The sequence below is a fragment of the Notolepis coatsorum genome, assembly GCF_963971535.1.
Source record: "Notolepis coatsorum genome assembly, chromosome: 4".
Taxonomy (NCBI): Eukaryota; Metazoa; Chordata; class Actinopteri; order Aulopiformes; family Paralepididae; genus Notolepis; species Notolepis coatsorum.
Genome location: NC_140168.1, coordinates 25,904,444 through 25,920,312, shown reverse-complemented (window position 1 = coordinate 25,920,312; position 15,869 = coordinate 25,904,444). Strand labels below are relative to the sequence as shown.

The following is a 15,869-nucleotide window of genomic DNA, read 5'->3' as shown; positions in this document are numbered from 1 at the left end:
CTCTCTGTACTGATGCTGGAGTCGTAAATCTTTAGTTTTAGAATGATCTGAACGACGGTAAAGTGACTCCAGAGAACAACCGTCTTCCTTTCAGGCACTTTATAGATGACCAATTAGGAAGTTGTTGCTATTTATTGGAGCAATATGGAGTGGACCGGGAATAAAACACTGGGCTTTGTTGGCTGTCAAATGGCTAAAGTCATTCAATTGCAGTTGCTATTATCCTGCAAAACGTCATGGGACCCAGGGGGGGGGGGGGGGGGGGGATCAAAGGCCCTGCACTCTGCCCGGCGACCCCCACCCACCCCAACCTGGTCGGGTGATGGTGGGAATGGTTCCACCAAGTCATGTCTGTCCAAATGTTCTACTACTAGTGTGTCTATATACCGCATTTACACGTACTTGTGAATTGTGAATGTCCTGGTGGCTCTGGTCCTTTCTCTATAGGGAATGATACTTTGAAGTTCTGTATTTTTACACCTTGGGGCCATATTATTCTATAGCTATAGTGTCAACACCTCCACGTCACAATGTATTGATTGATTGATTGATTGATTGATTGAAAACTTTAACAGATTGCAGAATGGGTACAATACAGTACAGCTCAATACACAATTGTTAAGGGGATGCAGACCAGAGAAAGACTTTCGTCTTGTTTACATCAGGGTCCCCCATTTTCAATTAATCAGGACATATGATGACATACAGATAGACAGTATAATCATGCAGAACCCCGATAAGGAGTGTAGCTCATTCCAACACCGGTAGCCTATTATGTCTAGTTCTGCATAATATGATATCATTATTTGAGTCCAGCCTATTCTTCACTTGGAGGAGGCGGTGGACTGGACGCGCGGAGCAGCGCCCCTCCCCACAGATTGCATTGCGCGATGGTGCTTTAATTTCATTGTTCGGGAGAAGAAGCGACGCCCCGCTTTGCAAAGGGAAGGATCAAAAACCAAGATCGGCAAGACCCCCCCTTCCCCTCTTTCTCATGGAAATCAGACCCTGCCTCTCACTTACACGTGGGGGCTGCAGAAATGCAAAGAAGAAGTTGAACCCTCACACAACAAGCCAGGAGGACGTCGCAGAACGAACGAGACACACGAACGATGATGATGCCTTGTTGGGCGGCGAGCTGACCAGCGCACGTTTCATTATTGACCCATTCAGTCATTCGTTTTTTCGATGCATGATATAGCTATTGTTTGTTGCGCTTGTGCTGCATAGTTGGGGAACATTTTTCCAAAATGTTGGATTATTTGGCCCAGCGCATGGTTTTCTGTGCGCTCGTCTGCGCCCTTTACGCGCGCGGCGCGTCGTCGTGTCCGCCGCGCTGCGAGTGTTCCGAGGCGGCGCACACCGTGAAGTGCGTCTCCAGAGAGCTGCGCAGCGTCCCGTCCGGGATCCCGCGGTACACGAGGAACCTGTTCATCACCGGGAATCAAATCAGTCGAATTGGACCCGAGTGTTTCAAAGGGTTGGATAACGTCACCACGCTGTCGCTGAGCAATAACAGGTAAACTACTGTACCTCTTCCTCTGCCACTATGAATTGTCCTCCCTGATGTAAACAAGACAAACGTCTTTCTCTGGTCTGCATAACCTTAACAATTGTGTGTATTGAGCCGTACTGTATTGTACTTATTCTGCAATCTGTTAAATAAAGTTTTCATTCATTCATTCATTCATCCATCCATGCAAGTAGTTGAGTTCCAGCTTCTTTAACATGAAGTCAATCAACCCTGCAGGTATGTCTTCTTCTTCTGAAGCTATGCCGCCCTCCTCCTGACAAGCTGTCACATTGGCGTGTACTGTACTCATTCTGAGTCTGACTTATAAAAAAGGACTTTCTATGGACACTAAGGACTTATTACTACCATATTGTCTTTATACCTGTATCACTGTACATATAATACTAGTGTACAACCATCTGATTAGCACTATTACTTGTAATCCTCCGTACTAATTTATATATTTATTGTACTTTACTGTTACATTTGCACTCCGGTTGAACGCCAAACCTCTTTTCGTTGTATACTGTACTTGTGCTGTATTATAACGACGATACATTTTAATCTAATCTAATCCAATGTATTTCTGATCTTCTTAAAGGTTGCCCGTGAACAATGAATGAAATGTGCACACTAACTAAATGCACAAGTGTGACATTTCTCCACAGTGTAAAAAGTCTCACCGTGTCACTTTGTCCCACACTACTACTCTATAGGATCTCGGAGGTGGAGTCCCACACCTTCGCCAGCCTGCGGAGCCTGCGCTCCCTGGACCTGAGCAACAACCAGCTGGCCGTCCTGCACCCCGAGGCCTTCACCGTGCTCAACCACTCGCTCCGGGAGCTGAACCTCAGCCGGGCACTGTACAACCACTCCTCGGTGACGGACCTGGCCGCCTCGCTCTGCTGGAGCTCCCTGGGGGCCCTGCTGGGCCTGGACCTGTCCGGCAACGGCCTCATCTACCTGCCCCTCCGCGTCTTCTCCCACCTGGCCAACGTGCGGCGGCTCAGCCTGGCCAACAACTCCCTGGTGGCCGTCCACAACGCCACCTTCTGGGGCCTGGAGCGGCTGGAGGAGCTGGACCTGACCCTCAACGCGCTCAAGACCGTGTCGGAGGAGGGCCTGCGGGAGCTGGACTCCCTGCCCGCCGGAGCCCGGCTCTTCCTGGAGGAGAACCCGTTCACCTGCACGTGCGGCATCGAGCCCTTCGCCCTGTGGCTGAACCGGTCGCAGGAGCGCGTGCGGGACGCCGAGGGCCTGGTGTGCGCCTTTCCGGCCGCCATGCGGAACACGTCGCTGTTGACGGTGGGCAGGTTGACCCTGGGCTGTCACCAGGGCAGCACGGGGACGGACCTGGCGCTGCAGACCTCGTACGTCTTCCTGGGCATCGTCCTGGGCTTTGTGGGCTTGATGTTCCTGTTTGTACTCTACCTGAACCGCAGCGGCATCAAGAGCCGGGTCAACGAGCTGCGCGACGCCTGCAGGGAGGTGTGGGAAGGCTACCACTATCGCTACGAGATCGACTCGGACCCCCGGCTGTCGCAGGTCTCCACGACCGCCGATGTGTGACGGGACGATCGCTACTGACATTTTTTTTTGTTTTTGCAAACCTAACTTTTTTCTAACGCATTTATCGGTAGAAGTTTGTAAAAAATGTACATATTTGTCTGTAAATATATATACATATATATATATATAGTATATATATTCATTAGTGTTAATAATGTTATCGCTTTGTCAATTAAAGCATGCACTGCCTGTTTTTCCAGTAACTATTCGACTTAAGACCTTATGTAATCCACGTCACACGAACCTTCCCTTTCAGGTGTGAGTTTTGGGGAATTTCTTTCCTATAGGAATCCTGCGTGGGGATTCTACCACTCTATGGCTTCCAACGGTTCAGTAGCTAGTGTGACACCGTCGTTTGAAGGTTAGGTTCTCATCACACGGCTGTGATCATATATACACCTGAAAGGCTTAAAAGCAAGCTGTCATGTAACTTTACCTGTCACTGCTCGGCCTTCTCAGCCTGGCCGCACTTGCCTCTTCAAGCTATGCAAGTCCTAAGGTTAATGTGCTATTTTAAAAACACTACTCGCGGTAAGGAGGCGTAACTCGGTGTGAGAGAGCGTTAAGTTAATCCTCAAGTCTCTGGTACCGACCTGGGTATTTTGAACAATGACTTCTACACAGGCACAGAAAGACAGCCGCATCTCAAGACTATTTCTCAAGGAATCTATATTACTGCAGAGCCAGGGGGGATCAGGCAGAGACGAGACATTGTCCCCCACGTTAATAGACCCCCTCCTATAACCTTGACGATTCCTGTATGTCAAAACATGACCAACAGTAAGTGCCTTTGTTGGTTGGTCACCAAGGAGCAAGGAAGATGCAGTGAAAACAAAACCGTAATATCTCTGCACACAGCTCAGTGAAAACAAAACCGTAATATCTCTGAAAAACAGCTCAGTGAAAACAAAACCGTAACAATTCTGCACACAGCAAAGTGAAAACAAAACCGTAATATCTCTGCACACAGCTCAGTGAAAACAGAACCGTAACAAACAAAACCATAATATCTCTGCAACACAGCTCAGTGAAAACAAAACCGTATTATCTCTGCACACAGCTCAGTGAAAACAAAACCGCAATATCTCTGCACACAGCTTGGTGAAAACAAAACCGTAATATCGGCACACAGCTCTGTGAAAACAAAACCGTAATATCTCTGCTCACAGCTCAGTGAAAACAAAACCGTAATATCTCTGCAACACAGCTCAGTGAAAACAAAACCGTAATATCTCTGCACACAGCTCAGTGATCAAAGGGACATAGGAAGGGGAGAGAGAAACTCCTGAGCTGAGGGGAAAAACGCTGCGAGACTAATCACTCATTCCTATTCATGACATATTGTTATAATGTACTCTCTCAAAATTCCCCGTCGAGCTCACGTAAGCCCATGGTAATCAGATAATAAAACACACATACACTAACGGCACTCTGCCCCTTGTGAGTCCCGGCCAAACGTTGAGCCGTTTAGTGCCGGACAATCCCCTTTTGGTCTTCTGTCCCTGCTGCCCCCAGGGTGCCTGGGAGGAATCCAGAGGAGCGGGGTCCACAGCATTCCAATGGGAGGAGAACGCCCCCCCCCCCCCCCCCCCCCCAGCCGAGGAACCCAGCCGCCAGGCTTCTCCTCTGCCGCGGATGGGGGGGGGGGGGGGGGGACAATTCATTGCACAACAACGGAAATCTCGTAGACCCCCGTTTTCATGAAACTTCGCTTTGTTTTAAGTCCTTGTGTTTTATTGTCAAGATGATGAGAAGCAGCTCTGGTGCCGGGGCCCTGCTGAAAGCAATCTCTCCTCCTCCTTGAAGACAACAGCCTGCTCTGGGGTTCTCTTTGAAGGAGGGCCTGGCTCTCCACATTTGACTGTTTAGGGGACTTGGCCAATGATAAGATACAGATGATTCTGAAACACCAGCTGCATAGTTTCATTCAATGTCCACCCCCCCCCCCCTCCTTTTAACCAGTGGAGGAACTGCGGGCTATGGAACTATTAAAATTTGTATTTTGATTATATTTTTTTACTGCCTCGAGAGGAACCGTTCTCTTCGCATTTCTTGCCGATTTACGATCGGGGCGCATGATAAGGGTTCTTCACGTGGGATGTTATTGTTTATCGTGGTACACGTCGTGTTTCTCCGCATGATTCCTGCAACAACGCTTGACATCTAGACCCGGAGAGTTCAATCTTGTTAATGTTCATTTTGATTTCACTCGCATGTATGAACTGCATTCAGATGAACCGTCTCCGTAATAGCGGTCCTAAAAACTTAATCCCTCTCTCAAACGCCTCTCCCTTCCCACATGTTCCACTGTTTTTGTAAGAGGCCGAATGAACGTTGCATTAGTCATTATCCCCCAGAACAAAGGGGACTCAATTTCTCTTTGGCACTTTTGATGTATGGGGGAGGAGAGAGGGAGTCGTGAGAGTAAACTACCGCCCATATAAATGTCATTATTCTGTCTCAGAATCTCACTGGGGTGAGGTTTTCATGACTGAGGGAAAAGGGGTGGGGGGGGGGGGGAAGACTGTGTTCCTTTGAAAGGACTGTCATCATCCTCTCAATATGTTCTCCAGATTTACCCGATAACGCCCCAGAATTGTTTCTAGAGTGTGTAAGCCAGTTATGCTGCATGCTGCGAATTGTCAAAATAAAGCTTTAGAAATGTTACTCCTCTAAAAAGTCTGTATCCTCCTTTAGCTTTATAATGGCGCCTTGATGCAATCACACCACCCGCTGTGTATATAATACAATGTCGTGTTGTGTGGGTCAAATCTACACATCCAGTTATTTAAACAGAACGACGGGTGTGTGGTCTGACGGCGTGAAGTGTGTTAGTTTTCAATTTTGCACGTCGCTGGGAACCAAATGAAGCCGCGGTCGTTCAGACGAGGCGAGAGGAGAAAACAATTGAGGCTAGTGCCGGGCGACACAAAGGACAAGGCGAGACGGAAACATGTGGCGCTTTGTCTCCCAATGCAAAGATGCCTTGTGATCCTCGTTCTCTCCCTCCAAAAACTCACAGAGGGCCATTATGCTGCAGTGTAATGGGATTCACTCACGATGACAAAGTTGAGCAGCACGCCGATCCAGCCATTGTCAAAAGGAAAGTGTCATCATTCTTAATAATTGCCTGTGGGAGGAAATCCCAGGAGGAGTTTTCATTTGCGATTACACAACGTGTCACAACCCTGGGCGCGTTGACTTAGCCGCAGGTTATTGGTGTCAATTGGCGGAGTGGAAACGAAGAAATATCGCTCGCCGCCGGCCATCATTTGCTTTAAAGTAATTAAAAGACTGACTGTTTGTGTAACATGCTCATGAGTTTTGGCCACAATTGCTTCTCTGAGAAAAATCCCACTGTCGGCTTTGCTACGGGCTGCGCGGGACTGTCACAGCAGGGCGGGAATGAGCAGAGAGAGAGCCGTTAACAAACAGTCCCTGTCATTCTCCGATACTCCCTTGTGCACAGAAGAAGGGAGCTTGTTAAAAATCAGACCAATTAGGCCTGCGTCTTGGATTTGTATACTGGATATATCTGATTGACCAAACAAAACCAAAAACATGCTCATCCATCTCTTCCCCTGGATATTGTCGTGACAATCATTTTGCCTCTCCTGTTCCCGTGGAGATCGTTTGACAGACGGAACAGAGCAGAAGACACGCTTGAGAGAGATCACAGAGGTTGCGTTTGAAGAAGCGGCTCATTTTCAACGTTTGTTCTTTAATCTTTTTTATTTTTTTTTGCGCTAATCTGTGCAACGTGCAGTTAGTATCTGTTGAATATAACAAGGACACCATTATGCTTACTTTTCCACAGTCTTCCAAAAAATGTCCCTCAGAAGAAGCAATGAGGCCTTTGTATAAGTCCTGCCCCATGGGAACATCTTGGCACCATTAAAATGGATTTAATGGTCATGATAGTGAATATGCCTTAAAAGTGAATCCTACATCTGTGAGGAATCTAACATGCTAAGAGAGACCACAACAGTCAGCAGCATGACGACAACGGCCAGGCGGCTCAGAGCAGGAATGGAGTATATTTCTCTGAGTGTGTGTGTGTGTGTCTTTTGTCTCTCCTCTCTTCCTCTCACTTTCTACCCCCCACAAATCTTTCTCTCTCGCCCCATGCCTCTCTCTCTCTCTCTCTCTCTTTCTCTCTCTCTCTCCACACACGGTGGTTTCCTTCAAGACACACTCACGGGTCCGCCGCTCCTAGACCGCTGTCCTGTCTCGTCTTGGGGCCCCCTCTCTGACATAGGGGACGTCGCTGATTAATATAATACAGTCACTCGATAGGCCCCACTTTATATCTGGTTCCCCCGATGACATCCCGTACGAAGCTTTAAAAAACCCACCCCTTTGTTCACCAAACAATGGTCCCTGACATCTTATTCTAAGATCAATGGTCTTATTTGCCCAGCGTTCTCTGTGTCCCCTGTCCCGCTTGTCGACCAGCCGAGCTCTAAAGGCTGTGACAAAACCACAAAAGTGGTTCCAAAGGGGTATTGCCCATTGTTGTACTGTTCGCTTGATCAATGTCACTAATTATGTTTGGCAGAGGAAAGGAGACAAGAGGACAGTTGGTACAGCTGGTCCAACACCCATTAAAGCCAACTGGCCTATCATTTATCACTTCCTGGGGCTGGCTGTGTCTGTACACACTTAAACACACTCTTCCAAACACACACTCCTACTGCACACACACACACACACACACAGGGGCGTAGCTGGGGGGGGGGGGGGGTAGCTTAGGATGATTCCAAGGGCCCAGCACTGGGGGGGGGGCCCAAAAAACATCACTCAGGTGTATTATTGATGCTCTTATTGATCATCACTATGTTTGTTTCTGAAGTGTGTGTGTGTGTGTGTGTGTGTGTGTGTGTGTGTGTGTGTGTGTGTGTGTGTGTGTGTGTGTGTGTGTGAGATATATAGAGAGAGAGGGGGGGCTTTGGTAGACTATTGCATTGGTCCATTCATTGAAGATGAACGCAATGCGACATCCTTTACTAGGCTCACCCACCAACAGTGCAGGTGCTGAACTGCTGATCCGAATGTATAGGTAAAAACCATATTATGCGTTTTCATCAATAAGAAAATGGCCCAAAAAAATTCCGCTCGCGCGCTTACGCGCGCTCGCATTCACTGGGGGCCTACAAATACATTCTTTCATGGGGCCCAGAATCTGGAGCTACACCCCTGCGCACACACACACACACACACACACACACACACACACACACACACCTGCAGACGCACAGTCATAACATATTCATACTTTGTTTTGGAAGATATTTTCAAGGGATTTCTGCTTCATTCAATAGCAAGCTTGCTAGTGAAGATTGACAGGAAACATAGGCTGAGAGAGACACGCAACGATACAGGTCACGGGAATCGAACTCGGCACGTCGCGATTACATGGCATGTGCCCTCATTTGGAAGACCCCATTCGTCATTGATCAATCAATCAGATTTATTTATATAGCATATTTAACATGACTCATGTCAACCAAAGTGCGGTACAGAGGGTAGATACACATAGATACATCTAGACAACATATAGACAACAATCACATCTCCGTTTTACGGGAGGACACACAGGAAAACAGGGCATGAGTCAGTGAACATCAGGAAAAGCTAATAGGTAGAAGTGGGTTTTGAGTCTAGATTTGAAGGCATCTATCGAGGGGGCAAGCCTAATGGAGGTGGGGATGCTGTTCCACAGTTCAGGGGCTGGGACAGCAAAGACACTGCCCCCCCCCCCCCCCCCCCCCATACATACCTTTTTCTTCTCTGTGTATGCAGTAGGAGTAGGAAGACGTTGGGAATTAGGCTAATGGAGGAACCTACTTCCAGTGACTGACGCTAAGCTAGGCTAACGGTGCACGTCTTCCTACTCCTACTGCATGCACAGAAAAGAAAAAGGTATGTATCTTAACACTCCAACATTTTGGGAACCCTGGAGTTAGACAAGAAGATGCATACCTTTTTCTTCTCTGTGTATGCGGTAGGAGTAGGAAGATGTTGGGAATTAGGCTAATGGAGGAACCTACTTCCAGTGACTGACGCTAAGCTAGGCTAGGTGCGCGTCTTCCTACTCCTACTGCATGCACAGAGAAGAAAAAAGGTATGTATCTTCTTGTCTAACTCCAGGGTAGATGGCAAATAAGCTAGTTTTCCTTTTAGGTTAGAATCCTTGTAGGCTACTTGCCAAAAACGTTGACGTCCACCATAGAAAAAAACGCATCACACTCTCAGAGTCCCAGGTCCTACAGGAGCCGCTCGAGGATGAGACCGCTGATGAGTAATGGCCGGGTGTGAAAGAGGAAGTGACATCAACACGCCAGGAAGTGTTCAGGGGCCAAGAAGCACAGCCACAAGCAATGGATCTCAGCGGAGACCTTGAGAAGAACTGAGGAGAGGAAAAAGGAAAATGTGGCAATAAACAACACTAGCCAGAAAGGAAAGAAAACCAAATAAGAGTACAGAGGAGCGTCAAGAGGAACATCAGGGCAGAGGAAGTACGCAGAGACACTGGCAGCAGGGGCAGCGGAAGCAGCTCACCATGGCAGCAATCCGAGGGACCTGTATACCACCATTAAGACACTTTCTGGAAAGGATGGGAAGACAATTCCAGATGTGGGAAAACTGAAACGCAGATGGGGGGTAGAGCATTTGGAGGAACTATTGAACAGACCAGTGGACGTCCAGCCAGACTGTGGTGCACCTTCCAAGGAGGACATCCGCAAGGCCATCAAACAACCGAGGAAGGGGAAGTCTGCAGGGGCAAGACAGCGTTCTGGCAGAAGCACTGAAGGCTGATGTGGAGACCAGCGTGTCAACGCTCTACCCCCTGTTCAGACACATCTGGGCTGAGGAGCGAGTCCCGTCAGAGTGGGAAGGAGGGCTACCTCACTTAAGCTCCAGAAGAAAGGTGACCTTACTTCCTGTTCCTAGCTACAGGGGGATAACACCGCTGTCCATCCCAGGCAAGACGTTCAACAGAGTTCCTCCTGAACAGGATGAAAGACGCTGTCGACGCCCCCAGTTCCTCCAAGACCGACGAGCTGCTTTTCCCCCCAAGAACAGATCCTGCACTGACCAGATGACAACGCTATAGCCTAACGTTCTGGAACATGGAGTCACCGGAGTGGAACTCGCATATCGACGCTGGCGGAAGAAAACCTTGTAACTCCAAAAACCCAACTTTTCAGGAGATGAATGAAAAAGATTAACACAGATTTGAGGGCGAATAGAGTTACGAGGTTTAGACAGATGATCGGTTTAATGCTTTCCCATTGTTTAGACTTTGTAAAATCACACACGCTTATGGAGGATGATCTACCGAGTTGATTTATAATAAAAATGAAAGAAAATGGAGTTACGAGGTTTTCTTCTGCCATCGACGATATCTACGTCAACTTTATTGACTACGAGAAGGCGTTCAACAGTGTGGACCGGCAGATCCTCTGGAAACCGCTGAGACACCACGGGGGCGCCAGAGAATATCACTGACATCACCAGGAACCTCTATGACGGGATGACCTGCAGGGTGCTGCTACATGGCCAGCAACTCACCGATGCCTTCCCAGTGCGGACAGGAGTGAGGCAAGGGTGCTCGACTCGTGGTCACGTTTCCTGTTCCTGTTCGCCATAGACTGGGTCATGAAGACATCCACAGCTCAGAAAAGAAATGGCAACCAGTGGACATTCTGGAGATAGTTGGATGACTTTCTTGAATTTCTTGACTACTGAATTTCTTTTTTATTTTTTTTTATTGTGGATCCCCATTAGTCTACACCAAAGTGAGACTATACTCTTCCTGGGGTCCAAACATTAAAAATACAAACACACACAAAAGTAACATAAAAATATAAAACCACAAACATTGAAGTACGTACTCACAAGAAAACATCACAACGAACAAAACAGTGAATAAAAGCTCACTCAATATTCATAAGTTAGATATCACAATTCTCAACCATAAAATACAAATTACATATTCAGTCCATAAGAACAAAACAGATCAAAATCATATATATGGTTTGAACTCATATTATAGCATAACTTTTCTCAAGTCACCGATCACCTTTATATTTCCGTACTAATTTCAAAAGTCAATGGCCAAAATGTAACTCATTATTCATGAGCGCAATTTTAAACTTTTTTTTAAACATAAATTTGTTCCCTATCATAGTTATATTTCTGGGTATTTTATTCCAATAAGCAACTGCTCTATACATTACCGTCTTTATCAGAGCATTTGTTTTTGGTAGAGGTAAAGTAAAGCATGAATGACTTGGCCCTTCTTTCCCCACACCCAGCAACAGATACAGGAAAAGACCAACACGGTTGCAGTGAACTTTGTATATTGTATTATTGTAAATTTGTAGTGTTTGGATTTTATTCTTCTTTTTACTATTTTGCTATTTTACTGTATGAAGCACATTCTCAATGGCTCCTACAGAACCAAGCATTTCACTGTAATGTACATGTACTTTATACGTGACAAATAAAACAAAACTTGAACTCAGCACGCTTTGGCCTCAATATCATCAAAGGGAAAACCTCAGGGTCAACACATGTCATACCCCATCATAAGATAAGATATTACTTTATTGATCCCCTTGGGGAAATGTGGGCGTCATAGCAGCATGAGGGAGGGGGGAGGGGAGGTACAGGTATGGGCAGGGTAATAGTAGAAGACATAAATATAGACAATACAATTATAGTAAAGATAAAAATAAGCAGTGTAAACAATATAATTAACTATGAATATAAGAGAATATGAGCAAATATATAGTGTAATCAAAGGTGCAAATGAGGGTTTGTATGCAATGGGCAATAAAACACTGAATCTAACACAGTCTGAATATATATACTATGAGTAAGTAAAGTAAACACAGAGGTGCAGTATACATAAAGTACCCTAACTGGCATGATATATGTCATACGTTATACGTTGTAGTCCGTGCAGGTTAGGTGGTAAGAGTCGGACACACTTAGTGATCGGACATTTCTAGTAGTTCTCGAGGTCTGTTGCTGTTAGTTCTCCGGCTGCTGGCAGCACTCCCTGCCCCCTGTTGTGGAGCCTGATGGCCGCTGGTATGAAGGACTGGCCGAGGCGGTTAGTGATGTGTCTGGGGGGTATATCATGCTGGAAGGTGAAGCACTAGAAGAGGTGGAGAGCTTCATTTAACTCTGCAGTATTGTTGACAAACCAGGTGGGACAGATGCCGACATGAAATACCATTGTGAAGCCTGTTTGGCTGTATGGAGCAGAGACCTGGAGAACAACCGTCACAGCCATGAAGACAATCCAGACACCTGCTGCAGAAGTGGGAATCAGAATCAGTAAGTAAGTTTGAATCAGAAAATAATCCTACGGATTTGCTTGCCAGATGTGATCAGCAACCAGGAACTGTGGCAGCGAACAAGACAGCAGCCTGCAATGGAAGAAATCCCCGGAAGACACTGGAGACGGAGCGGTCGCACTCTTTGCAAGCCTGCATCCAGCAGCACAAGACATGCCCTCGTTTGGAGTCAACAAGGGAAAGGGGTAAGAGGCAGACCAAGAAACAGCTGGCACCGTGAATCTGGAGGCACGTGTGAAGAGGACTGGCCAGCAGTGGGGGAAAGTATTTTTTTACTCAAGTACAGTACTTAAAGGAACATGCCAACATTTTGGAAAATTAGCTTACCGTCTTCTCCAGAGAGAGACAAGAAGATGGATACCTGTTTCCTCTCTGTGCGTTCAGTAGAAGGCTACTGTATCTGGCTGCATGTTAGCCTAGCTTAGCACAATGAATGGAAGCGGACATGGCCGGTTAGCCTTCGGGAGAGATGTTAGTTGGACAATGCTAACCGGCCATGTCTGCTTGCATTCATTGTGCTAAGCTAGGCTAACGTGCAGCCAGATAGCTTTCTACTGAACGCACAAAGAGAAAATTGGTATCTATCTTCTTGTCTCTCTCTTCCCAAAATGTTGGCGTATTCTTTTAAGTACAACTTCGAGCTACTTGTACTTTACGTGAGTATTTTCATTTTAGGAAATTTTATACCTTTACTCCACTACATTTCAAAGGACATGTTGTACTTTTTACTCCACTACATTTATCTGAACCCATCAGTTACTAGTTACTTTGAAGAAAAAGATTTTGCATAGAAAACATGGCAAAGATTATATTATATACTTTCACATTTGAAGCCTGTCAACTTCAAGAGGATGTAATCAGAGCAGCATAACTGGCCCACATACCACTTTAACATCACCTTTAACACATTCCCTGCCACGCACTTTGAGCATCTTATACCATTCTCTGCCAGCACTGTAAGGCTACGTTTAGACGAGCGTTTTGTGAACAGAAACCGCAAAAGTCGTCTTGCGGTTTCACTTTTAATTTTGCGTTTAGACGAGCGTTTTGGGGTGGAATTCTCTGTGCAGACGAGGCTGTAACGACGGAGCACCGCTGTCACACGATTGGCGCATATGTCACATGACGTGCTGTGAAGACCCGCCCTACTCTGCCTCTGATTCGCAGACTGTGGATGGGGAATGTGATTGGACCAAAGCAGAGTCACTCACAGACAGTGGGTCCACTCACGCCGCGGGACAGATTCTTGTGTATTTAACCCTTTCACTGCCACACGACAGCCGGTTGTGTGATAGTAAAGGGTTAACCTTCTGTCGTGTGGCAGTTGTTGTGAAGGATCAGATTAAACCGAATATATATATTTATTTATATATATATATTTAAATAGTATTTGTATATCGTTTGATATCCCCTGTATATTCCTTGTACAATATGCACTGAATATCCCTTTAGTCTACTAAACAGCCCATAATAGTTTCATTCTACCATTGGACGAGAACCTGGCGCCAGCAGCCATACCCCTAGGTTCAAGTTCAATCGTGCCGCCCAACATGTCGTGGCAAGCCCGGTTCCGTGTAGGAATACGTCTGGCGAAATACGAATGGTACTATTTGTTCACAGCGCATATATATATGGCGCAAGTAAAGTAGAACTTTCTTTTAGTCCATTAGTTCTTTACCCTCCAACCGAGTAACAGACGCGAAGCCTCACCCACGACGCACGTGTGGTGCAGTAAGGCCTACTTGGCCTCAGAATAGGCATTGAGATATCGTGTGGATTGATAGTTGAATTGTCATAGTTTGGCACTATACCGTCGAGTTGGACGTATTCTATTAAGCTAATAATAGTCTATTTATGTATGGTGCATCGTTCGGTTAGAGTTATAAAGTTATCAGTACCCCCATCGTTCCTGACGTTATCTGGAGTCTTAACCAGGCTGGGCAGACCACTAGTGGTGCTTGCATCCGAGGAGCTCCGGGCCAGGGCGACTGGACCTGTACATTGGATTACTCTACCCGGACGACGGCGAGCCTTCCACGGCTTGGATTATGCTTTGGGTGCTTTGATTATTCCATGGATAACGGCCAACACTGCGGAGTGTTGGAACTACCCCCCGGAGAGGAGCAAGGTGAGACGGCGCTCTACACCAGTAAGGTCGCCTCACGTCTCTCCGTTGTGGACCGGCAGCTACCGTCCACCAGAGGGTCCAGCTGTATTCGTCTGTGGACCGAGGTTCTGTGGGCACCGTGTTCAAGACTTTGAATTCTCCCAAGAAATCGTCGGCCAGATGGGATACCGCCAGCGGCTTCTCTAACCCCCCCCTCCTACTGTCTTACAACCAGCGGGACACCCCCCCCCCCTTAGTGTATCCAGCTATAATCATTTAGGTACCATCGCTATAGTTTCCTAAAGAACCAGGTTGTATACTTACTCCCTGCGTAACCAGAGATTGGACATTCAATGTTGATTTACCTACGAATACTCATTTGCCATACAAGTGCATTTCAAATCATAAGTGTAAACAAGTGAACGTTGTATATACCTTTTGCTATATTAAATATTCGATTTGTACATTTGTGTGGACTTCGTTTCATCAGGTGGGAAAGTGTTCATCATATTTATATCATGTACTGGATGGCCAGAAGTTAAAGTACAAGAGGTAGTGGTTTAATAATACCATACTTAACAATACAGTCAGGGAATTGTACCCCTCAGTTACAATTGGTCCTTCGAGCCGGAGGGTAACTAGTGTAATATTAATATACTGTTATTAATATTAAAATGGCCTATGATGAACACTCCACGAAACGGTCCTCCTAACCTAGAACGCCCGCGGCGCAGACGACAGACACCTCAGTACTTAGAGGATTACGCTGTCAGTCAACTACCTAGCCTTCGACAAACGGTAAACGCGGTAAAAGTAGAAAGTAAAATTATGTCTGACCTTAACGACCAGGTTTCCCCGACCACAGAGGCCCTAGTAGGTTCTAATGTAACTGACCAAGCTCACGGTGGGGACCAGGAGGGAGCTGACATGCCTTTACCCCCCGCCACTACCGAAGAAGTAGTCCCCGACCAGCCCCGGGAGGAAGACAACCCTACAGAGAGAGAACTCTGCACGGAAGAAGAGGAGGAGAGCGCCGAGGAAATAGAGCTCCAGGACTCCCCAACGAGTACACCCAGGAGCGGCTCACGCAGGAGCGGCTCACCTCCACAACCGCCTTCCCCCAGCGAAGCGGAGAGGATGCTACAACAGGCGTTCCTCGTCAGCCTGACAGCCTCTACCGAACGCGATCGACTCCAAGCACAGACGCTTAGCGAGCGCGAACATTTTACTATTGAAAGAGAACGCCTCCAAGCGCAGCAACGGAGCGAAGAAGAGCGCACACGCCTGGAGATGAGACGCCTTCAGACGG

At 46.9% G+C, this 15,869-nt stretch overlaps 1 protein-coding gene across 1 annotated transcript; it reads left to right on the top strand.

The window, feature by feature from the left end:
- Positions 1-1,059: 1,059 nt before the first annotated feature.
- On the top strand, positions 1,060-3,141 carry tpbg1b (trophoblast glycoprotein 1b). Its single transcript, XM_084311798.1, has 2 exons — positions 1,060-1,519; positions 2,230-3,141. Exons 1-2 carry the CDS (start codon positions 1,251-1,253, stop codon positions 3,080-3,082), a joined length of 1,122 nt encoding a protein of 373 aa, XP_084167924.1. The 5' UTR covers positions 1,060-1,250; the 3' UTR covers positions 3,083-3,141.
- The last annotated feature ends 12,728 nt before the right edge of the window (positions 3,142-15,869 follow it).